General features: G+C 43.4%; 1 protein-coding gene across 1 annotated transcript in view; it reads left to right on the forward strand.

Annotated features, from left to right (window-relative positions):
- The window catches only part of Tspan2 (tetraspanin 2), a 44,235-nt gene extending 23,074 nt beyond the window's left edge, over positions 1-21,161 (forward strand). Inside the window, exons 3-8 of the mRNA XM_004667532.2 lie at positions 5,750-5,847; positions 7,680-7,754; positions 9,277-9,375; positions 10,539-10,610; positions 17,395-17,478; positions 20,447-21,161. Of these exons, the coding sequence (XP_004667589.1) occupies positions 5,750-5,847; positions 7,680-7,754; positions 9,277-9,375; positions 10,539-10,610; positions 17,395-17,478; positions 20,447-20,512 (494 nt within the window). The 3' untranslated portion in view covers positions 20,513-21,161. The remainder of the gene's footprint in view (positions 1-5,749; positions 5,848-7,679; positions 7,755-9,276; positions 9,376-10,538; positions 10,611-17,394; positions 17,479-20,446) is intronic.
- The last annotated feature ends 3,237 nt before the right edge of the window (positions 21,162-24,398 follow it).

Below are 24,398 nucleotides of genomic sequence, written 5' to 3' on the forward strand. Positions count from 1 at the left end.
AGATTTCTAGCTAAGAAAGCTACTGTTGTGTCTTATTGGAAGTAAAATTCAGGGTGTGCATTTTGGTGTTCACTTCCAATTCTATTCCCTTACTATGAGGTCTTCATTCTCCATGTCTCAGACTTTCAACTGTGAGCTATGAATGTGTCATTGTGGGGCCAGCTGTGGGGTGGGCTCTCGAGGAATTGCCAGCTCTTGCTAGTCATGTCCTGAAATCATGCTGAGGAAGGACCATCTGAACAGGAAAAAAGATAACAGAGCAATTTGGACAGTGTTGGATCAGGATTGGAGACTAGTTTATACCATTGGCCATCTCAGCCAGCAGGTTGTTGAGATGGTGTGTGTTGAGTGCATGGTACAGATGCCACCCAGAGCAGGCTGAGCCAACAGAAAGTGGTACTTCCTATCAACTTCCTACCAATGGCGTATGAACGCGTGAAGCACCTAGAATTGTACACAGTAGCTGATCGCTGCCGCCGCCACCACCGCCTAAAGAACGCCAAGTCCTTCCCTTTCTCATGAACTGAGCTACACCTAATACTCTAGGTGTTTACAGTAGACCCTCAGAACTGTGGGTTCCACAGCTACTGCTCTGCCACCCACAGATTCTACCAGCCACAGATCAAAGACACTTGGAAACAATGCATCTGTGCTGAATATATAAAGACATTTTTGGTCATTATTCCCTAAAATAATCCAGTACAGAAGCTATATCCACTTACATTTTAAAGACATTACAAATAACCTAAAGGTGATTTAAAATATATGGAAGGGGCTGGAAGGATGGCTCAGAGGTTAAGACACTTGCCTGCAAAACCACAAGACCTAGGTTCGATTCCCCAGGACCCACGTAAACCAGTTGCACAAGGGGGTGCATGTGTCTAGAGTTCGTTTGCAGTGGCTGGAGGTCCTGGAATGCCCATTCTCTCTCTCTCTCTCTCCCTCTCTCTCTCTTTTCCTTTCTTTCTCTCTCCCTCTCTGTCTCATCTTAATCTCTCTCTCCTTGCAAATAAATAATTTTTTAAGTATATGGAAGGATACATGTATGCTATATGCAAATACTATGCTATTTCCTATGAGGAACTCAAGCATCCCCTGATTTGGTATTTAGGTGATTTTGGAACCAGTCTTCATGGATACTGTGGGATAATTAGTTATGTGAATTCAAGGAAAGCTTGGAGGGAGACTTTTTCTGTAGAAATAAGACATTTTTAGGTTACAAACATGATCTTATGTAAAACCATCTGCTGCCAAAATCACTGGCGTTAATGAGCTTGCCAATATCCATTCCCAACAAGGGGAGGCATTGTAAAGTGTGCTGATGCCAACAGCTTTTCAGAAGCCCTCTTAAGTATTTGCTAACTGAAGTGATGCCACTCGCTTTACAAGGACTCTATGGAATCAGAGAAGGGTGGATGAGACCTTCAGGGAAGAAAATGTCCCCTTGAGGGCGCATCACTGGCAACACAAAGCCCAGCTACTTAATGATTTTTTAAAAGTGCAGTTCCTGGGCTGGAGAGATGGCTTAGTGGTTAAGCGCTCGCCTATGAAGCCTATGGACCCCGGTTCGAGGCTCGGTTCCCCAGGTCCCACGTTAGCCAGATGCACAAGGGGGCACACGCATCTGGAGTTAGTTTGCAGTGGCTGGAAGCCCTGGTGGGCCCATTCTCTCTCTCTCCCTCTATCTGTCTTTCTCTCTGTGTCTGTTGCTCTCAAATAAATAAATAAAAAATGAACAAAAAGAAAAATTTAAAAGTGCAGTTCCTGGAGGTTTTCTCTTTTCAAATGAAGGAAAGTAGGACTTAGGAGGCATGATGGATTCATTACATAGATCACACATCTGTTCCATGTGCTGCCATGGAAGGAAAACCATCTAGGAATTAAAATGTGGCTACAAACCAGGCGTGAAGGTGCATACTTCTAATCCCAGCACTTGGCAGGCAGAGGTAGGAGGATCGCTGTGAGTTCAAGGCCAGCCTTAGACGGCATATTAAATTCCAGGTCAGCCTGAGCTAGCATGAGACCCTACCTCAAAAAAAAAAAGTGACTACAAATTAATTTATTCATCCAGCAGCTTTTACATATATTTATTTATTTACTTACTTATTTGGTGTGTGTATCAGTGTGTGTGAGGGCCAGTGCATGTGTGCCACAGCGTATGGATGTCAGGGGCAGTAGCAGACTCTTGACGCAGTATTCCATTCTACACTACTGTGTGTTCATGAGCTCTCAGGTAATCTCCATCTCCCACTCCTCCCTCCTTACGGTAGGTGCACTGGGATTACAGAGTCCTGCAGCTTCCAGCTTTTTTACTTGGGGTCTGAGGATCTAAACTCAGGAACTCAGAGTTGTGTGACCAGTGACTTATCCACAGAGCCATCTCTTCAGTCCCCCACAGCTCTTGTTCAGCAGACCATAATAAAGTATCCCCAGAAGTCATTGGTGGCTTTCTGATGGGAAGCCTTACGTCCACATTTGAAACACGATTCAGCCCAAGGAATTGGACTTTTTGAGCAGTTCCTAATTCCTTCCAGCTCCACACACAGCACTCATTTGTAACAGAAAACCACAATGCTGCCCTTTTATGCAAATGCCAGTTTGCTGTGGAGAGGCCTTGGGAATAGAAGCTGCTGGGGGTACTTCATTGGTTTTTGCCATATGCTCTGAGGTTCTGAGCACCTAAGTGTGGAATATTGTTCAAGTGAACACATCTTCTGGGAAAGCTCACTGCTTCAGAAATGCAAGGATGGTTGGCAGGGAGAGCCAAGTGGACGTGCCTTAATAGGGAGCCACTCGACTCCTCAGCTCTCTGGGCCTCTATGCGCTGGGCCCCAGTCTCCTCAGTAGCAGCAGCCTTCTCTCCTGTGTTCAAGGCTCTTTCAGGATGTGAAGCTCTCATTCCCATCTGGCTGGCCCTGGAGAACACAGCTCTTTGGTGACTTGGTACATGCTGTCATGAGTTCTCAGCATACATCTCTAAGCACCAAGTGCTTAGAGGAATGTGGTAACCAGTCCAAAACTTCGGAATTCTACCTTGTGCTGGCCTGTTCTAGGCAGGGGAAAGTAAGGTTTGTTTATAGATTTGAAATCTACAGAGAGAAACCTGCCAAGGTACAAGTCTCCCAAGAGCAGGACATGATGATTCCCACGTGGCTGTAGTGTAGGCTACATGAGGCTGTAGGGGGCTGATCCCAACCTTGTGACTCCAGCTCCATGAAGTCTGAGCACTGTGTCATGCAGCAGTTCCAGCAGTAGTAGTGAGGAGCAATGAAGATTTTCAGCAAGAAATCAGTGTACTAAGGTGGGCCCTCTTGGGTCTAGGAGATAGCTCAGTCAGTGAAGTGCTTGCCTCACAGGCATGAGGATCTGACTTTGATTCCCAGAACCCACATAACAGCCATAAACTCATGGTGGAGGTGGAGACGTGCAGATCCCTGGGGCTTGCGGGCCAGCCAGTCTAACCTAATTAGGCTTGTTCCGCACCAATGAGAGACTGTCTGTTTCAAAACTAGGTGGATGGCTTCCTGAGAAAGGACAGCCAAGGTTGTCCTCTGGGCTCTTTCCCAGAGGACATGCACACATGAACACACACACACACAGGTGGCCCTCCCCTGAGACCTCCTGCAGTAGATGAGCAGTGTGTCGCTGCCATCCCCTTCCTTCGGCCTGTTTCAGTGAGAACTGCTGGCTGAGAAGCGGGCGGGGTGCAACCGTCTTTCCTGTGACATGTAAGACAGCAGTGGCGGGAGGCAGTGAGATGCAGGGAGTGAGAGAGCTTTGAAAAAGGAAGAAGACCTTGTTTAGAACAATAAGATAGGGCTGGAGAGATGGCTTAATGGTTAAAGCGCTTGCCTGCAAAGCCAAAGGCCCTAGGTTCAATTCCCCAATACCCACATAAGCCAGATGTATATGCATCTGGAGTTTGTTTACAGCAGCTAGAGGCCCTGGCGCACCCATTCTGCCTCTTTCTCTGCTTTTCTCTCTCTAATAAATAAATAAAGATAAGATATTTTTAAAAGTTACTTAAAAAAAATAAGGTAGCCAGGCATGGTGGCACACACCTTTAATCCCAGCACTGGGAGGCAGAGGTAGGAGGATCACCATGAGGTGGAGGCCACCCTGAGACTCCATAGTGAATTCCAGGTCAGCCTGGGCTAGAGTGAGACCCTTCTAAAAAGCAAAAAATAAAATAAAATAAATAAGGTGTTGACAGTAGGACCAACAATACTATTATTTTTAATATGGTATCAGTTCTCTTGTTATCACATCCATTCCCTATGAGATCATCCTCTTAGACACAAGAAAATCGAGGAAGTACGTATAGGCTAGAACGCAGGAATATGTGGGTTCCTCAGACTGCACACTCAACCCCTCTCCTCAGCCCCTCCCCCAGAAGGACTGTGAGGACGGCTGGGCAGGGCAGGGCAGGAAGCAGGGCACAAACCACTGTGGGCAACCCAGAGGAGCCCCAGGAAGTGCCCGAAGGTCAGACTCAGGGGTTCCCCATAGGGGCGGGCACTTCAGTGAATGGGAGGGGTTTGTTTCTGCAGAAGAGCAAACAGGAGATTTCTTGCCTCCTGGAGAGGTGGGTACCAGCCCTAGCTAGCACTGTGTTCCACCTTACCTTGGGATCAGAGAAGAAAATCGCAAGGGCTTCCCTGAGGGCTCCCCAAGCCAGGCATTTCTGTTCTGTTCTTGATCTGCCAGAAAACCATTCTGGGATTTAGGAGGTGACGTCTCCACAGGAAAAGGGCTGCTTCTGTCTAGAGAGGCAAGGTCTCATGGAAAGGACAAACATCACTTCTGTGGCCTTGGAATAATTACTTAACCTTTTGGAGCCCAATTCCTTTGAGAGTGGAGCAATGATCTACTACCCCACTGCTTCAGGACTACCATGGTTACATGAATCCATCTACTCTAGGTGCTTACAACAAAGCTGAAAACCCAAGTCATGCGACAGCTAATGTAGTCCTAGCGTCCGGTGGACAGTTAGCTCCATCAGTTAGACTGCAGTGCTCAGAATAATATTGTTGGTGGCTGCTACCTTACCTCCTGCCCTCACTGACTGTTTTCTTGTAACACAGCCTCCTGAGTGTCCAGTATCCATGGTGTTGACATCTAAAGCAGAAAATTCATGTAAAACCAATGCTTTTTTGTTGTGTCCCAAGTTCCAGTCCTCAACTCAAAGCCCCTCTCAGTCTCTCCTCCCTGTACCTCCACCAACACTTGGCCTCAGTGACGGAGGCCGCCGTTAAGCGTAGAGGGGAAGTGGCCCAAGGGTTCAGGAGAAGACCTGGTCTGTCCCAGCTTTGGTATAAGCTCCTGATCACCCTTGTTCAGGGTTGTTGGGTATATGGGGTGGTAGCGCTCCCCCTGCCCAAAGGTGCCAAACCCGAGATGCAGTTTTGGACATTAGGAGACATGTAGCTGAGTAGAGGTGGTTCCTGCCCCTCTCTGGCTTTGTATCTTGAACAATTTCCTGAGCATCCTTCACTTCAGTTTCCTCAGTGTTCCTTGGGGGTCACAGCAGTCCCTACCTTACACCATGGCTGTGCTCCATCTGCTCCCTCAGTCCGCCGTGCAGGGTGAGTGAGCTCATCTGAAGAGGTCTCCGGTATTCAGAAAGTGCCCCCACTACAAGTATTGACAGCACCGTGCAGGAAGAGCCCTGCCGGCATGTAGCAGTGCTGCCGCCAGCGCCCTGGGCTCCGTGGGGCTCTGACTGCTCTCCCTGCTCTCTCTTCCATAGGACTCTATGTGCTGGTTGGAGCCGGAGCCCTGATGATGGCCGTGGGGTTTTTTGGGTGCTGTGGAGCCATGCGGGAGTCTCAGTGTGTTCTCGGATCAGTAAGTGGGGTTCAGTGAATGAACATGTTGGAGTGGGCAGAAATGGCCTGAGGGGGTCAGGTGACTTGAGTCTCAGCTCCAGGAATCCTGCAGCCCTGGTACGGGCCCCTATCATGACCTCTGGTTTCTTTCTTCATCTCCTGAGTGAGAGTGATATTATCTTTGTCTCCTCCTCATGTGGAAAATGTGAAAAGAAAATGAGGTAATTAGTATGAAGATGTTTGGGGAGCAAAAGTGCCGAGGATTATACAGAGAGATCATGATTGTTTTTTAAGAACATCACTGTTCACTGTGGTGAGGCAGCTAAAAGGTTCCCAGAGTCAGGAAAGGAGAAAACTTCTGGGTAAAATCAATAGCTCAGGAGCTGGGAAAGTGTCTCAGTGGTTAAAGGTGCTTGCATTTTACAAAGCCTGCTGGCCCGGGGTTCAACTCCCCAGCACCCATGTAAAGCTAGATGTGACGTGGTGCGTGCATCTTGTGATCCCAGCACGCATATCGCAGTGGGAGGTGGAGCCAGGAAACTCTGGAGTGCCCTGGCTAGCTGGTCTGACATTTGTTTGCCATGGCAAGAGACCATCTCGAAGAAGGTGGTGCATAGACACCTAAAGGTAACACACACACATACACAAAGGAATGTGCTTTTTTTTTTTTTTTGTAAATCAGTAACAATCAAAAACATCCCTCTTGTGGCTTATTTCAAACAGCAGCCTTTGCTCTAGGGGAAAAAAAGTTTCTAGTAACTACAGTCAATACCAGTGAAGCCTAAAGGAGGAGAAGGGCAGGAAGTAAGTTTTTGTATTTCTCCACAGGGAGCCTGAAGTAGTAGTGTCGCCAGGCAGCCTCACATTCAGTTACCCATTGCCTGTAGCTTAATTTGATCAAAGCACACCTAAGTCCTGGAGGGGAGGAGACCCCACACATGCTCTTCTTTCCCTGTCCTCAGAGGAGCCTTCCAGACCACAAGGCTCATGTCGCGCCTTGCCTTGAGCTCAGGCCCCATCAGTTACTGCCTGTCTCAGGCCTTATTTCCTATCGTTCTAGAATATTTTGCTCATCAAGTATGAACTAGCACATGTACACCAGGCATTGTCCAAGACAGTGGGATTTCTATATGACTACAATTCCTTTATTAGCTTTTTTTTTTTTTTTTTTTTTTTTTTGAGGTAGGGTTTCACTCTAGCACAGGCTGATCTGTATTCTCAGGCTGGCCTCAAGGCGATCCTCCTACCTCTGCCTCCCAAGTGCTGGGATTAAAGGTGTGTGCCACCATGCCCATATTAGCTTTTTTAGTTTTTACTAGTTTATTATATCTTCCCTGCCTGATATAAGGTTTACGGTGACAAATAATCTTGTATGCTGTTGTATACCCAGCACCAAGGACAGTACCTGGCATGGAGTAGATAACTCAACAAACAATTGCTGAGTGAATGAATGAACATGAAAGTGACATAAGCTGTAAGCTGTGTAAAGACACCTATGGGGTGAATAATTGGATCAGTTCAAACACATAATCTTTTAATATTTTATTTTTATTTATTTATTTGATAGAGAAAGGGGGAGAGAGAAAGAGAGAGAGAATGGGCACACCAGGGCCTCCATCCCCTGCAAACAAACTCCAGATGTATGCACCCCCTTGCACATCTGGCTAATGTGGGTCCTGGGGAATCAAACCTGGGTCCTTTGGCTTTGTAGGCAAACGCCTTAACCACTAAGCCATCCCTCCAGCCCACCAAACACATAATCTTGATGCTTTTCCAGTATAACTAGATTCAAAGAGACTAAATAAATTGAAAAGGTATTAAATTAATGAAGGTAGTATTTTCTCTCAACAGTTTTTCACCTGCCTCCTGGTGATATTTGCTGCTGAAGTAACCACTGGAGTGTTTGCTTTCATAGGCAAGGATGTGGTAAGTACAATCACTTCCAGTGTGTCCTTATGGTGGTTAACATATTCTCTTTATGGCAAAGACTAATGAAATATTCATCCCCAAAATGTTAGTAAGAAACAGAATACTCTCCAAAGTATAGTTTAAGTAAAACCTTTCCATCTAGTAGTGTGTATGTGTCTGTATTTATGTGCACACATTTTCTGGGGGATAATATATAGCTTTTATTAGATTTAGAAACTAGTCTATGATTTTTAAAGATTATTTAGTTTAAGATTATCCTAGTTCAAAATGATTATGAACATGAGAATGAGGCATATGGGAGAATCTGCTTTCTCATCCATTGTCTGACTCTTGTCTGTAAGGCTTGCCCTGGACAGGTGCATGTTGCCATGAAAATGGAAATTCTGACCTAATGTGTGCAAGTGACAACTTAGTGTTCAGAACAGCTTGTTATCAGGAGAGTCCATGGAGGGAGTGGGCTCTTAGAAGAATAAACACACTATAGGATAGAGAGTAATCAAAAGAAAAGAATAGAACTTTAAGAATACTGCATTTCCAATTAATTCAATATCATCAATACTGTGTTTCTAAACTTGGACTTAACAATGGTAAAGATGGACTGGGAAAATAGCTCAGAGGTTAAAAGCACTTGCCCCCAAAGCCTGTTGTCCCGTATGTGATTCCTAAGCCACCAACATAAAGCCAAACACAAAAGTGACTCATGTATCTGGAATTCATTTGCAGCAACAAGAGGCCCTGTTGCACATACATACACACACACACAAATAAATAAAAATATTTTTAATATAGGTAAAATAAGTAAAGTTCATGTCTTTTCTAAATAGGTGGTTATATGCACAGGTTAGTTCAGTTTTGTCCCATATAGAGGTAAAACTTAAAGATGTTTGAAATTTCTGTGGATTAGATGTCTTATATCTTTTCTGGTAGTGTGGTTGTTGTTTTCTGGGGTAGGGTCTCACTCTAAGTCAGGCTGATGTGGAAATTACTCTGTAGTCCCAGCCTGACCTCAAACTTGAGGTGTTCCTCCTTTCTCAGCCTCCCAAGTGCTGGGAATAAAGGCGTGCATCACCACGCTGCTTGGTCCTACGTTTATACTACAGGAAGTATTCTCTAAGCTGCATATGATAACTGAAAGCAGAATATCTTCCCTGGCAACAAACATCTTGACTCTGTTTAACTGATGGAGACCCATGGTTACGTAGGTTGTCTCAGTCTTCTGAGTGGGGCCTGGGATGGGCCCAGCTGATGCTAAAGCCTGTCAGATTTATCAAGCTCAGCCTGTGAGTTCCATTCAGTCTATGGAAACGCAAAGTTTGTCCTCGCATGCGCCAAAGCATCTTCAGAACTCTGAGTGTATGTTCTGGCCCATATATGTAGAATTGTCTTAAAATATGGATGAGCATGTGCAAATTCAGTGTTTTTGAAGGGCATGGAAGAGGGCATTGTCCTTGAGTAAAAGAAAACATCTGAAACATCCCCATTCACTGTGCCTTCAATCCTCCTGTTATATTTTTTTCAGGCTATACGCCACGTGCAGAGCATGTATGAAGAGGCTTACAGTGATTACCTTAAGGACAGGGAAAAGGGAAACGGGACGCTCATTACCTTCCACTCAGCAGTGAGTAACTTTATTTCTTCCCTGACATCACGTCTTCTAGTGACCATGCCTGAGCCACATTCTTCACACACCTAGATTAAAAATAAAAATAAATCCAGCAAAAGGAAGCAGCAGCTTCCGATTTTAGCCCCGACGAGAGTCTGGCATGTTCTGTGAGGAACCCTAACTTAGAATAAGGCCTACCACAGAGCTCACTGGAGGAAGTTAGGGTGTGTGCCCAGAAGAAACCAAAGAGCCTGAACAAGAACACTGAGCAAGCTGCCCATGTGAATGTCGGGCTCTCTCAGAAGTGGCGTCGTGGAATGGCAGAAGCAAGCATGGCCTTCAAGCTAGAAAGCTAATCCCGAGCTGGAGTCCTGACTCTTAGCAGCTTTCTAACCCTGAGCAAGGTAGTTAACATCCCTGTACCCACTTAGCTCTCTTATTTGTAAGATAAGGGGTCACAGAGACAATTCTGTTCCCTTCTGGAACATTCCATGAGTATGTGCTGTCAGTGGAGTGCTTAGAACTACAAATAGTCAAAGAAGGCAGGTAGAGGTGATGGGTCAGGCCAGAGTGTTCTGGTTGCATAGACACTGATATGAAACATAGCTGTGAACTCATGGGCCAAGTATTTTCAGGTACCTGGTTCTTTATGTATGACAGGCGTGTCTTGGAAGGTGCCCCAGGGGCATCAAGCGGCACACAGACTCATTTGTGCGGAGAGGCCAGTCCTGAGGCAGGGCACCTGTTTGCCAGGCAGTTTTTAAGCCTGCTCTTGGAAGTTTACTACGGCCTCTTCTCTCCTTCCCAGACAGTCCCCAGTTAATGAACCCTTCCCAAATCTCATAAAGCTTTAGCTTTTCCACAGACTGTAGGACTTCCAGGCTGAAAAAAGGACTCTGAGGTCCCCAGCTCGTGTCTGAAAAGTAAGACTTGACAAAGACACTGTCCACTACCTTCTGCCTTGTTTGGATTGTCTGAAATCACTTCCTATCATAAAATCCAGGCAGCTTTAGAGAAGTCATGTTCTTAGTTTGCTAGCCCAACTCTGGGACTCTGAGCTTGCTTTCCAGAAATAGAGCTGCATTGCCGCCTTGGCACTGCCAGGCAGTAGTGGTGCCCGGGCTTGGAGCCGCTGCCTCTGCCTCCTGTGTCCTCAATTCTTTTTTCTCACCCTCTAGTTTCATTGCTGTGGCAAAGAAAGCTCTGAACAGGTCCAACCTACGTGTCCAAAGGAGCTCCTAGGCCACAAGGTAAGCTGCTTCTGCCAGGGCTCCCACAATGCACAGGCCCCTAATGTGACATGCTTCTGCTGTCAGGGTGGTGGCCACAAGGCTCAGGGCCTACCTTCGAGGGATTCTAGGAAGTTGTTTCCCAATAGATTCCAGGCCTCACCTCATGCCACCATGTGAAATTAGCAGCGGTGTTGAGTCACACTCTCCTTGTACCGCAGGGAACGATGACAACTCAGCTGCCAGTTATGATGCCACCAGCTTTTGGTACTAATTGAGCTCATCAGGGCCAAAAGTACATGTGCTCCATGTCTTTCTAGGAGAGTCATGGCACTGATAAACTACAGTATTGTATCTGGAACTATGCCAGTATAAGAGAAGAAGACATGGTCCCTTCTCTCAGAGACCTGACAGATTAGTCAGTGGCTGTGATGCTTGTGTAAGAAGTCTTTCCAGCATATCATGGAGACACAGCTGGGTGAAGAAAGCTTTATAGAGAAGCTAACCTTAAGCTGAGTTTTGACAAAGGGAGGTCTTTCCAGGCACAGAGAGTAGCAGAAGCATGCTAGTAAGCAACTCCAATGCTGTAGAAAACAGGGAGCCCAGAGGGAAGGCTGAGTGACATTTTGAGGAGAGGCAAGCAGAGGTAGGATTTTCCACCTGGAAGTCTGAGGAAATCATTGCTTTCAATAGAAAATGAATAGCACTGGGCTTAGTGGTTAAGACACTTGCCTGCAAAGCCAAAGGACCCAAGTTTGATTCCCCACCACCCATGTAAGCCAGTGCACATGGTGGTGTATACATCTGGAGTTCCCCCCTCTTTCTCTCTGCTTCTTCTCCCCCGCTTACACGTGCGCATAAATAAAAATAAAATATTAGGCTGGAGATATGGCTTAGTGATTGAGGTGCTTACCTTCAAAGCCAAAGGACCCAGATTCAATTCCTCAGGACCCACATAGGCCAGATGCACAAGGTGATGCATGCATCTGGAGTTTGTTTGCAGTGGCTGGAGGCCCTAACATATGCATTTTTTTCTCTCCCTTTTTCTCTCTATGTTCCTGTCTATATCTAATAAATAAATAAGAAAACAAATCGCTGTTGCATTATAGGAAGAATGCTCAAGCAGCTGTGTGTAAAAGGCAAACTGGAAGGCTGGAGACTCAGGGAGGGAAACCACTCTGGTGGCACCTGTGTGACCTGATGAGGAAGAGTGGAAAGGAAAGACAATAAAGCATTCAAGAGACAAGGCCAAAGATGCATAGGACAGGGTGACTGGTTGGGAATGAGTGGGACATGACAGAAAGGAGCCTGGGGTTTCCAGGTTCTTGCTTGGGTGACTGGAGAGGCGGAGGTGCTGCTCAGAGAGGTGAGTATAGTGACATGAGAAGATCCTGGAGGCAAATGACAGCTTCAGTTCTGTTTAAGTTTAGGTACCCATAGGACAGCCGGTTCTGAGGATGACACTGGGGTAGGCATCTCAACATCTTGGCAGTTACTGAAGCCATGGGAGTGAATGAAGACACCTAGGCAAAGGGTCAGAGTAAGGAACAAGAAGTGATACTGTCATTTAAAAGATAATCTGAGTGCAGCAGGCTCGGAAGAAGTAAGAGCCAGAGAGTGCAGACCAGTGTCTTGGCTGTCAGAAGAGATGGGTCACTTATCAAGCCAAGTGCTCGGAAGAGGACGAGTAAATGCAGATAGAAAAAAATGTCTGTTGGGTTTGATACTTAGAGCACTGTTAATGGCCTTTGCCAGAATTTCAGTGACGCATTTGCAGAAAACACAGCGTGACATGGGAAACACAGAAGTGTGACAATGTGACAATAATACGGGTGAGGAGAGGCAAGTTTCAGCTTGGTGGGAATTGCCATTCAAAATACCAGGTCTTTCTAAGCTGGATGAAATGAATGAGGCACACAACACCACTCTCAAAGGGCTCACATCTGGCTGGGGAGATGTGCAAGGGGCCGTTAACACCACAAGAACTAGTGAAAGCTACATTAGAGGGAGCAGTACGACTTTCCCGAAATCCTTGGGAAGCTGTGATTGTCGAGATGAACCTTAAAGGATAAATGAGAGTTCAGTAAGCAGAAGAAAGGCTGGGGGAACAGGACAAAGGCATGGGGACAAGACAAGAGCTGTATTCTGGTAAACATAGTTTTGAGGAGAGGCAGAAAGCACTGAATGCCTGAGGGGGGTAAGTTCTTCAAAGAGAAGGAACCTATTTTTCAAGGACTGTTGCATTACTTTTCTTGGGGTGTCTATTTCTGTTTATCCACCCAGCACAGACCAAAGAAATAATTCTGTCTCAGGACAGCTTGGTGAACCAATGAGTTTATTGGGATTACTGACAGGGGCATGGGTGAGGGGGTACTTACAGAAGCATGGGTTGCTTGGGCAGCCGTGTCAGTGACAAACCCACCCCAATATGAGTGACAACTAATGAAAGCCACTTCACTGGAGTCTCCTGTACAACTGGCTGGCTACTAAGTCACAAAAGCACCTCCTCTCCCCAAAAATTATTGACTGCTATGACTTTGGGGAAGGACCTCCTGCATCTTGTAAGTTTCTTGTGACTTTCCTGGGCCTACCAAGTCTCCCTCCTCTCTCCAGGAGGTGCTGTTCTGTTCTGGAGGAAACAGCTACACTAAGGCCCTGGGTAACCGCCTTGTGAATTTAAAAGTCTAGTCTTCATCTTGCCAGTTTAGGATCCACAGAAGGAATAGGAGTTTCATTGTATTAAGTTTGCTGATAGTAATGTGGAGAATTGATGCAAAATGAATAGCCTGGACTTAAAGCAGCCAGTTGATTCTTCAGTTCTGTTCCATTGGTCTATCTTTCTGTTTTTATTCCAGTACCATGCTGTTTTTGTTACTATGGCTTTGTAGTAAGCTTTAGATTGGGTATGGTGATCCCTCCAAAGGTGTTTCTCTTGCTGAGCATATGTTTGGATATCCAAGGCCTGCTGCCATTCCATAGGAATTTTGAGATTGTTTTTTCTACCTCTGTAAAGAATGATGCTAATATTTTTATTGGTATTGCATTAAATTTGTATAATGGTTTTGGTTGAATTGCCATTTTCACAATATTAATTCTACGGACTCAGGAACATGCGGAGGTCTTTCCATCTTCTCTTGTCTTCCTCAGTTTCTTTCTTGAGTGTTCTTATGTTTTCAGTGTGTAGGTCTTTCACATCCTTGGTTAGTGTTAGTTATTCCAAACTATTTGTTTTCTCCTTGTGGCTATTGAAAATATGACAGCTTCACTGATTTGTTTTTCTGTGTGTTTATGTTTTACATATAGGAAAGCTACTGGGTTTTGTGTGTTGATTTTGTATCCTGCCACTCTGCTGAAGGAATTTATCCCCTTGAGAAGTTTCATGGTAGTCTTTTGGGTCACTTATGTATAGGATCATGTCATCTGCAAATAGTGCTAGTTTGACTTCTTCCTTTCCAATCTGTATTCTTTTTATGTCTTTCTCCTGCCTTATTGCTAGGATCTCTAGTATTATGTTGAAGAGCAGTGGTAAGAGTGGACACCCCTGTCTTGTTCCTGATCTTAATGGGAACTCCTTGAGTCCTTTGCTCTATTTCAGCCCACTGAGTTAGCTGGGTCAAGCTGGAGGGAGCAATCAGAATGGAGAGGAGAAGGTAACATATTCAGGATGATGACTATCAGAAGGGTGGGCATTCACGGCAGTTTCTGCCTCTTCTACCTCTGTTTGTTGAACTGAGGAACAGAAGAGGAGCAGTTACTGAAAAAGGGAATTGTTTAGCATCTAGTACAATGCTTTTAAGATATCAGATAGTCTCCCAAGTGGAAATATCAAATAAACAATTGGGAAATCTAGTGTGTGGCTCAGGAGAGACATAGGAGTGTCAGCAGCTAACAGAATTTTTAAATTGCCATAATAACTTTGTCTCATGAGATTTTGAAGAAAAGAAGAAATGAGATTAGAACTCTAGGGAACCATTTAAGGCTGAGCAAAAAGGAAGTGGCCAAATAGAGACCCTAGGAGAAGTGGTCAGACATCATGAAGGGGAAGTCAGCATGCTGCCTGTTCAAGACTTACCTGTGTTGGGCAAGGTGGATACAAAGATGAATGAGAAAAGGTCGCTGCCTGCAAAAACATGCTAACTAATAGGAGAATGGATGCAGTGCACACTGGAGGCATGCATAAGCTTGCATGGTGCTCTGGGAGCAGGGGAAGGCACTTAGGAGAAACAAGAAGCAGCGTGGCCCAGTGAAGACTGCCTGTGGGTAATGATGCCTCAGTAACATCTTCCACAATGAGTGGTAATTATATAATTTGACTTGGAGCCAAGGACATAATGTGAGAGTTCATTAGAGATAAAATTTAAATTCCTATTAAACACATAAAAGCATATGCAATTAAAAGCAATCTTAAAATTAGTAGCAAATTTAAATGAAGAGATGCTGTTGTTTAACCTGTGAAATTGGCCCAGATTTTTTTGTGTGACAAGAATGACGTGAGATAAATACTTTTTAAGTCAGTATCATGGTCTTAGAAGTCAGTACAATTATGTAACAGAGTGATAAATATGTCCACGCCCTTTGATCCAGAAATTCTACTTCTCAGAATGAATTCAAAGGAAAGAGAATAAAAACTGTAGACTGAAATTTTTTGTGCAGTGGGAGTGTTGCAGCATTACTCATAAGACCTAAGCATTGGCTTCCTAACATGTACCAGTAGGGGATTGTTTAAATAAATTATTATGACTTCATCTGATGAAATATTTTATAGCCATTAGGAATCACAGTTTCAAAAATTAGTGAAACAGGACATTTTTGTTTCTTCACATTATGTTTAAAAAGCACCCAGGGGGATGAAGGGATGGTTTAGAGGTCAAGGCGCTAGCTTGCAAAGCCAAAGAACCCAGGTTTGATTCCACGGGACCCTTGTAAGCACAAGGTGGTATGTGCTTCTAGAGTTTGTTTGCAGTGGTTGGAGGCCTTGGCATGCTTCCCCCCCCCCCTCTCTCTCTTTCTCTCTCTCTCTCTCTCTCTCTCCCTCTCTCCCTCTCTCCCTCTCTCTCAAATAAATAAAAGAAATAAAAAATAAAACAAAAAGCACACAGCTTACTACATAGCATGAACTAAGTGTGTAGATGTCTTTATGCATAAGAACCAACAACACTAGTTACTACCTTAGTAGGAGTACAGATTTTGTTCAGTTTTCCTTTCATGAACATCTATTTTCCAAATTCCAGTAACCAAATTCCTTTGTAACTAAGGAAAGCTAATACATGTTTGTTTGATTTTCATAAAAAGATACTGGCTCTGAAGGAAAGGAGGGAAAAGGTAGAGCTAGCAAGTAGTATGAGACCTATGTTTGTTTTAGATGGAGCATGTTGAACATGGGTCAGTGGGAATGTCCATAAAGAATGAGCAGCTGAATGTATAGGAAGGGAAGGGGCTGCTGGCAGGCTTCCTAAGGAGATGGGAGTGAGGGAGACCCCTGAGGAAGAGGAGTCTAGCCTTCCGTAGGCTAAAGCATCTCTTTGCCTTTGAGGAGCCATACTTGTCCCTTTTGTGTGATAGCTACCTGCAGTAGTACTAGGCGCTGCAGGAAGGGAACATCTCAGAGTCCAGGTGAGGAAGAGAAATGCTTCCAGTTCTGTAGGTTGATTTCCTGTTTTCTCCAGTCCATAAGAATGCTGCTGTGTCCAGCGAGGTTTCCTTTAGCAGAATATATTTAAAGATCAGTCTGCATCCTCTGCACTCAGCTGAGAGCAGAAGAAACTGTCTTACTGCTTCCTCTCCACCAACCCTTTCCAGTGTCTGACACAAAGGAGATGCTCAAAAATGTTTGCCGAGTCAGTATGAGAGGGGACACACAGGAGAGTGGTGAGGGTTGTGTCCCCTGCGTGGGTATCAGAAGGAGCAGACCCATGGCAAAGGTCTGCACAGCCTAAGGATGTAATCAGATCGAGAGCATGCTGCTGCTGAGAAAGACTCCCAATAGAAGCTTTCAAAGCTGGGAGAACTAATAATGGTCACAGACAATCTGTTCTGCTGCCTAAGTTTCCCCTATCTATGAAGGTTCTTGGAACCCATACTCCACAGGTGTTTTAGTGGGTAAGGACAGGGACCCACAGCCCATCCACCACAGAGCAGAATGGTCTCCAGCTTCCAAGAACTAGCTTTTCCAAAGTCATGGCTTTCCTATGTTTAATTTGAACCTGTACATAATAAATGCCTGCCCTTGTATAGTAAATTAGACCATGTATAAAACGTGTCTTAGACAGCCAGACGTGGTGGTGCATGCCTTTAATCTCAGCACGTGAGAGGCAAAGGTAAGAGGATCACCATGAGTTCGAGGCCACCCTGAGACTCCATAGTGAATTCCAGGTCAGCCCAAGCTAGAATAAGACCTTACCTTAGAAAAAAGAAAAGTCTCTTAGATTATAAATGACAATATAAAATAAGATGTTATTATTTTAGGGATATTTTATTTTTGTTTGGTTATAGTAAGAAGAGCTCTCAAATTTTAAAATGCCTCAGATCCCATAGAAATAGCCTCCTCCTATTAGATTTCAGAGGTCTGAAGGAGCCATTGGCCTAAACAGGAAAATTCCATCAAAAGGGAGGAGTGTAGTTTTCCCACAACTACATTTCTGCTTTAAGATTTAAGATTTAAGATGATAGAACCCAAGAGGAATGGTCCACACATGGGCAGAAGCTGGCATGAGGACTCAGAATGCTCTCAGATAAAGAAGGATTGGATCAGGAGGGTATTCACATACCATCATTTTTGATTCTTGACTTTTTTTTTCCAAAACAGAACTGCATCGATGAAATTGAGAACGTAATCAGTATTAAGCTCCAGCTCATCGGAATTGTTGGTATTGGAGTTGCAGGTCTCACAGTAAGAAAGTTCTAGAACTTAACCTTTATTGCCCTCCAGGAAGTTTTGAACCTTTGTGTCTGACTTTTCCTTAAGTGTGAGATGGCCGCACCTGAAGGGAATGCTCACAGGGAACAAAGGCATTTGTTCACATATAGCTTCTAAGGACAATGCTAATTAAGTGTGTAGCAGACAGCTTCATGTTCACTGAGATGACCTTTCAAACCAGGCACAGTTATGGAAGAAGGGATATTTATTGAAGCTTACAGATCCAGGGTAAGTTCCCTAATGGCATAAAAAGCTGGCCTGCTTTCCCAGGACCAAGCAGAGAGAGAGAAGTATAAGCCTAAAAGTCAAAAGCCACAGCACACTTCAGGAACTCCAGCTAGGCACACTTTGCATATCTTTAGATTGAAATCTGAAACCCACCACCACACCTTAAGATCCACCCAGTGACACTGCCTCCAGCTAGGTGGCTGCAGGTGCAAACTACAAACCATAAAAAAACAATATATTGGGGGCCATCTAGTCAAACTACCACAAAATACATCCACAGTAGTCCTGTAAAATACAGCACAAACCTCAGTGTTAACCTAATTATGACCTGGATCTTTCATTGTAATAACGTCTCATCTTAAAGTCACCTAGGTTGTGACTTCAACTCAAAATAGCATAATATCGGGGTAATCTCTCATCTATACATTGGAGTACCAGCATAGGAAGCCAGGATGAGACTTTCCTGTGTTTAATTCGAACCTGTATGGACTTTTCTTAACAGGAATTACATGAGCTGGGCTTAATTCCTGGCTCTGGGACTCACTTATAAACCCTGAGATTAAGGGAAAGTTTCTTAGTTTCTTTAAGCTTTAATTCTTTAATTTCCTCATTTGTAAAATATGAATTTTTAACATATCCATTTCACAAGAATATTGAAATTAAATGATATAGTACATATAAATGGTAATTACAAATTAATTTCTACAAAATGCCCAGAACATTTAGCATACAGTAAGTGCCAACTGGCTTTCTATATAATTTGGATGTTTGTAAACTCAGAATCTAGGCAAAGGGAATACGATATGAAAAGGTGTGGAGCATACTGCATCCTGTTGGTGGCCCAGTCCTTTAAAAGCACAAAACAAGAGTAAATGGAAAAGAAGGCTGGGAAGGTAGCTCAGTTGGTAGAGCACTCACCTAGTATACCAGGCCTAGAGGTGCATATCTTGGTCACAACATGCAGTGATTGGAGGCAGGAGAATTAGAAGTTTAAGGTCATCTCGAGCTATGTGCATAGTGAGTTCAAGACCAGTATAGGGTACATAAGACTCTGTCTTTCATAAAGAGTATGAGAAGAATTGATAGCCACAGACAGGTATGATGAGAGTGGCAAGGAACAGGGGTAGCATTGGAGAGGGTGCCAGCTCCACAGAACTGAAGGTTTTGTGTGCCCTTTCAGAGGTTGGGCTTCATCCTTAAGGAGCCTTCAAGACCAGAAGGACCTGTGGAGCAAGAGGAAGAGAGGCAAGATTGGCCTGTGAGGCCAGTGATTCCATTATGTAGAAGTTGATTACTATAACAGAACTTACCCTTTAGTGGGTTAACTCATGGCCTGCACTAAGAATGATAAGGAAATCCATGAATTGGTAGTTCTTAAGTGACACCCAAGTTCTTTTTCCCTTTTCTGTGTTTGGAGCACAGTAGTAGGGCACTGGCTAGCCAAGTGACTTTGTTGAGGACCTCCACACCCAGGGACATCTCTCAGATCCTCCCCACCTGCTGTGAGGCTAGCCCAGCTGCAGATCTGCTGCTCCCCGGGGACAATCCTGCAGTAGTGTGAAGACATTCACACCAAGTAGACCATCCTAACAAATGTGCAGCTTCAGCAGATATGCAGCCTGGAAGCAGACTTTCCAACTCATGAAAGTAGCAGCTGAAACTGAAGGAGTATCTTTCAAAGGAAGCCTGTTCAGGGTCACATCCATCCCTGTAATCATGGTAGTGGGGAAGTACCCTTGGTGGCCTGTCTTGAATCAGCACCCCAAGAGTTCCTCCTTTAGTCCTGCTTTATAGAAGCTAAACATTGTACAGTGCAATCAGTTAACCAAATGCCCATTAGGTGTCTCCCCTGCCACACAGTGGTGCTGAGTTCTGTCAGCTGTAAGCTTGAAATCGTCCCTAGCTCTGTACTCACTTCAGGCTGACCCTTCCAAAACATTATCCCTGCCTTACTGCATTTAGTATCCACAGATCCTAGTCTGACTTAGGATGGGATTGGGGAGAGAATCTAAGATATAGTGCCAATTTTTAAAACAAACACCAACAGTAATTCATAAAAGGGTTCCACAGGCTGTCTGTGAGAGTATGGGGATACATACATAGTATAGGGTAAGAAGGACCCTTTGGAGCTTGTACATTCATTCTCACCTTCTAACTGGATATTGATTTCACCCAAGTATTTGACTTCTAAGAGAATCAAGAATATCATAGTCCAAACACCTTGGTTTATACTTTGTAAACTAGTTAAATAGTCAAGTATCATTTGCATAGAAATGAAGTAAGAACAAGGAGATGCCCCACTTTTAAATCTGTGACCACTGTTGGTAAAATTGAAAGCATTTCTGACAATAAAAATTTATTTAAACACTAAGTTATAAACATATTTTTATGAGTGAATAACATTTGAGATTAACCTAAAATATAGAAGTCCAAGTTAAAAGATACATAAGTCTTTCATAACTGCTACCCAGAAGCAATGACCTGTCTTAAAACAGATTTGTTAACCATAAAAACATAGTAATGCATTTTAAGCAAAGTTAACACAGAGGTCCTATCCAGTAGTTATCCCTAAGAAACATAGAAATGCCATTTTAATAACTGTTACCGGTTATAATTCTTTATTAGCCTGAGCAAGCCGCCTACACGGTTTATTAACCTCTCTAAATAGCCATGTGCATTGAAGGTCACTAATGAGCACTCACTTCTCTTTCAGATCTTTGGCATGATATTCAGCATGGTCCTTTGCTGCGCAATACGGAACTCGCGAGATGTGATTTGAAGCTACTTCATCATGCTTTTATACTGAGTGTCACAAGAGCTGTCTCAGCTCGTTTTTAACATTCAGGACATTAGGATCTAAAATAAGTTGCTGTCAATTGTACATTTGCACATGTATGTATGTCTGGCTTGTTACTGGTTTGCTCCTGGAGTGAATGTCCATGTGTGTTGACGGAGAACATATTCAAGTGTGGTCTGTGGGTTTCTGGTATGTGCATTACACATCATGAACTCTGTTCTCTGGGAATTCCTACTTCTTGTTATGTAAGAGGTATAACTTATTCAAGTACCAGGAAAACTAAAAAACAAAGCTTTGAGAAACTTTAAAACTTAGCTATTCGGAAAATGTGATAATGGATCAGTTTCTCAGACTTTAGCCATGAAAGTCAGATGCCTAAGACAATGCAGGATTTCTAGTTAATGGAAGCAATAAGCCTATTAGAATCGAGAGAGGATAGAGCAGTGTCAGGACTGGCTGCGTCTGAGTTGAGTGTAAGGGTTTCTTGGGATTTTTTTTGTATACATGCTCCCACACACACACAATGCAGTAAACCACAGTTTTAGAACTGAACACATCTGTAAAACTAAATATAGCATGGAAAATCTAATTTGAACAAGTCATGCTTTCCTAGAATTTAAAAAAAAAAAAACCTTCTGGAAAGATTTGTTACCAGGCAGTCATGTGCCCTATGAGAGTGTTTTTAGAACTAAGCAAACACTCTGAATGACTTTAAGGAGTATCTTTGTTCCTCTATAAAGCAGGTAAGTTTTACTTCCCCCCTTTTCCGGCTTGCTCTGAACCACTGCAGCCTGACCTCCTTGAAAGGGCTTCTATCGCAATCTCTTCCATGTTTTTCCAAATACAAGTTCAGAAAGACTAAGGTGAGAGGTCTGGAGTTGAAAGTTGTGAGAAAGATGACTTTTACTGGCACTGTATCTTTGAAATACCTCATAATGGGTTTACATATTTTCCTATTTGTATTTTTCTTATTTATTCACCTAGAGAATTCTTCTTTATAGAAGAACTACAATTTTCACCCCTTAAAATAAATAAATTACTGTATAACTCAAATATTATCTTATGAGCATCCTTGGCCAAGCTGAAATAAACAAGGAAAATCATCTTCTTATTGTATACACACAACAGAGGTAAGTTAGGGAAATATAAATACTTATATGCACACAACACAAATATATTCTTTCTCTGCAAGTCCTTAAGAAAATATAATGTCCCAGTTCTTTTTTGGTCTTTATGCTTGATTTTAAATGGGAAAGCCCAATCTTAGGGTCTTCTTTGTCAGTAATTTTTAATTAATTCTTATATGAAGTAAATTATGGATTTTTAAATTTTTTATGTGTCCACACAAAAGTAAAAGCATGAAGGTCTTTTGAAACCCCCAGGTGAACTTCTGCATGTGAGAACATAGAACTTCCCCTGTGAACTAAAGAAAGGCAAGTGCCAAGTGCCCAAGAAACTTTTACGAAACATTTTGCAGAAAACATACAAACACTAGAAATGGTCTCACTCTCACAGAGCGCCACATTTCTCTTTCAGCCCTATTTGCCACTACTACTAACTGTGGAGAAAAGTTTTGTTTTGTTTTGTTTTTTAGAAAAAAAAAGATTGGGAACAAGCTAAAAGCTTAGCTGTGCATAACTATTTTGCAGCAAAAGAAGAAAATGTTTTAAGAAAACCAGTTCATGGAACATGTATGCCCCAGTAGTTGATGAATCTAAGCAAAGAGCAGAGCGCCCACCTGGGAGCTTTAGTCCATCTTTCCACCTGAAGACAGGGCCAGGCTCCAGTGCGTGGACTCGGGCCACTCCAGCTTGGAATCAGTTCTCATTCCGCAGAAGTGAGTTTCATTCTGAATGAACAACTTTGAAGACTACAGTAGTTCTAAGTGAAGAATAGAAATAATGCGTACAATTTTAAGGACAAGACTAGAAGTACCTCCTTGTGGGTTAAGTTTTCCAAACAACGTGCCATGAGTAAAATTAGAGAATTCCATCTCTGAGTGAGGGTAGATATATATCTTTAAGTGAATGTATAAGGCTATATCTATATAGATATGTAATTCCTAGGTTTTGAACTTATATATATCTTGAATATATATCTCTTGAGGATATACACATAAACAATTTTAAGACGTGTATAATGCAAGTATGGATATATATGTATGTATACAGATACATGCACATGCATATACATAAATTTTCAGTTATTTTTGTTTACCTGAACTAATTTGAGGTCAGGTTCAAATATTTTAAATTATTTAAGATTAAATTTTCTATGTACTAAAATTGCTTGTGTTATCTTAAAATCCTAGTATATCTTTTTAAACAGCTTCATAAAGTTATATATAACTATATATACATATATACTTACATATATAGCTATATGTAAATATATATAAATGTCTACCAGTTAAACAATATGGCAAAAACCGATTGTAACCCTTCTTTTATGTTACTGCTGGGAACAGGACTTATCAACACCCTAAGGATTTTAATAGCATATAGCTGTATTGAATATGGCAGAAACAGATTTTAGGGATGGAGAGATGGCTCAATGATTAAGACACTTGCTTATAAAGCCTAACAACCCAAGTTCAATTCCCCAATACCCACATAAAGCCAGATGCACAGTGGCACATGTGTCTGGAGTTCATTTTCAGTGGCTGAAGGTCCTGGTAAGCCTATTTTCTCCCTCCCTCTCCCCCTCCTCTTCTTCCTCCTCCTCCTCCTCCTCCTCCTTCTTCCCTCCCTCCCTCCCTCCCTCCCTCTCCCTCCCTCCCTCTTCCTCCCTCCCTCTCTCCCTCTCTCCCTCTCCCTCCCTCCCTCTTCCTCCCTCCCTCTCTCCCTCTCTCCCTCTCTCTCTCTCTCTCTCTCTCTCTCTCTCTCTCTCTCTCTCTCTCTCTCTTTCTCTCCTGGGTATGATGGCATACACTTTTAATCCCAGCACTCGGGAGACTGAGGTAGGAGGATTGCTGTGAGTTTGAGGCTAACCTGAGACTATCTAGTGAATTCAATTCTAGGTCAGCCTAGGCTAAAGCGAGACCCTACCTTGAAAAAAATAACAGATTAAAACCTTACTATTATGTTATTATGGAGAACTAGACTTAACAGCAACATTCTGGGGATTTTAATAGCATATAGCTGTGTTTTGACTTATACTATTTCACCCAAATTGTCCCTCTTTCCTCCAAAAAAGCACCTTTGTTACTTGTGGCTTGATACATAAAAGTAATCCGAATTGATGTGATCCCCCTCCCCACCCGCAGTGGGCAGCAGTAGATCATTTAACAAAGGTTTGAACAAATCAAATTTTCAGTTACTAAAACTTCAAGATCACATGCTCTTAGCATGAGGAGATTGTATGATAGACCAGAGTTATGGAGATTTCTAATGTTCTAGAAACCCCACCCCATCCCCAAGGGGGATGAGAGAAAGAGGAACCTAGAGTAATCCCAGGCTTCCAACCGCTGGAAAAGTGCTGCCCAGGTGCTAGTGGTGAGAAGAGGCAGCTGGACGACATCCCGGAGGAAACAGAATCCCGCGCTGAGCCATGACTCTGAAGCACAGGAAAGAACTCTGAAATAAAATGTGCTCAAGGATCCTCCTTGTAAGAATGACTGTGCCCAACTTCAAACAAGATGAGCCACCTCTCATGGTGAAACCCCCAGTGAGAAATTAAAGCTGAAAAAAAAGGGAAAAAAAGCCAGGCATAGTGGCATATGCCTTTAATCCCAGCACTCAGGAGGCAGAGGTAGGAGGATTGCTGTGAATTTGAGGCCCACTACAGATTGAGTTCCATATCAGTCTGGGCTAGAGTGTTATCCCACCTTGAAAAAAATAAAAATAAAAAAAATAGAATCGTCTATACT

Source organism: Jaculus jaculus, chromosome 19 (genome assembly GCF_020740685.1).
Source record: "Jaculus jaculus isolate mJacJac1 chromosome 19, mJacJac1.mat.Y.cur, whole genome shotgun sequence".
Lineage (NCBI taxonomy): Eukaryota > Metazoa > Chordata > Mammalia > Rodentia > Dipodidae > Jaculus > Jaculus jaculus.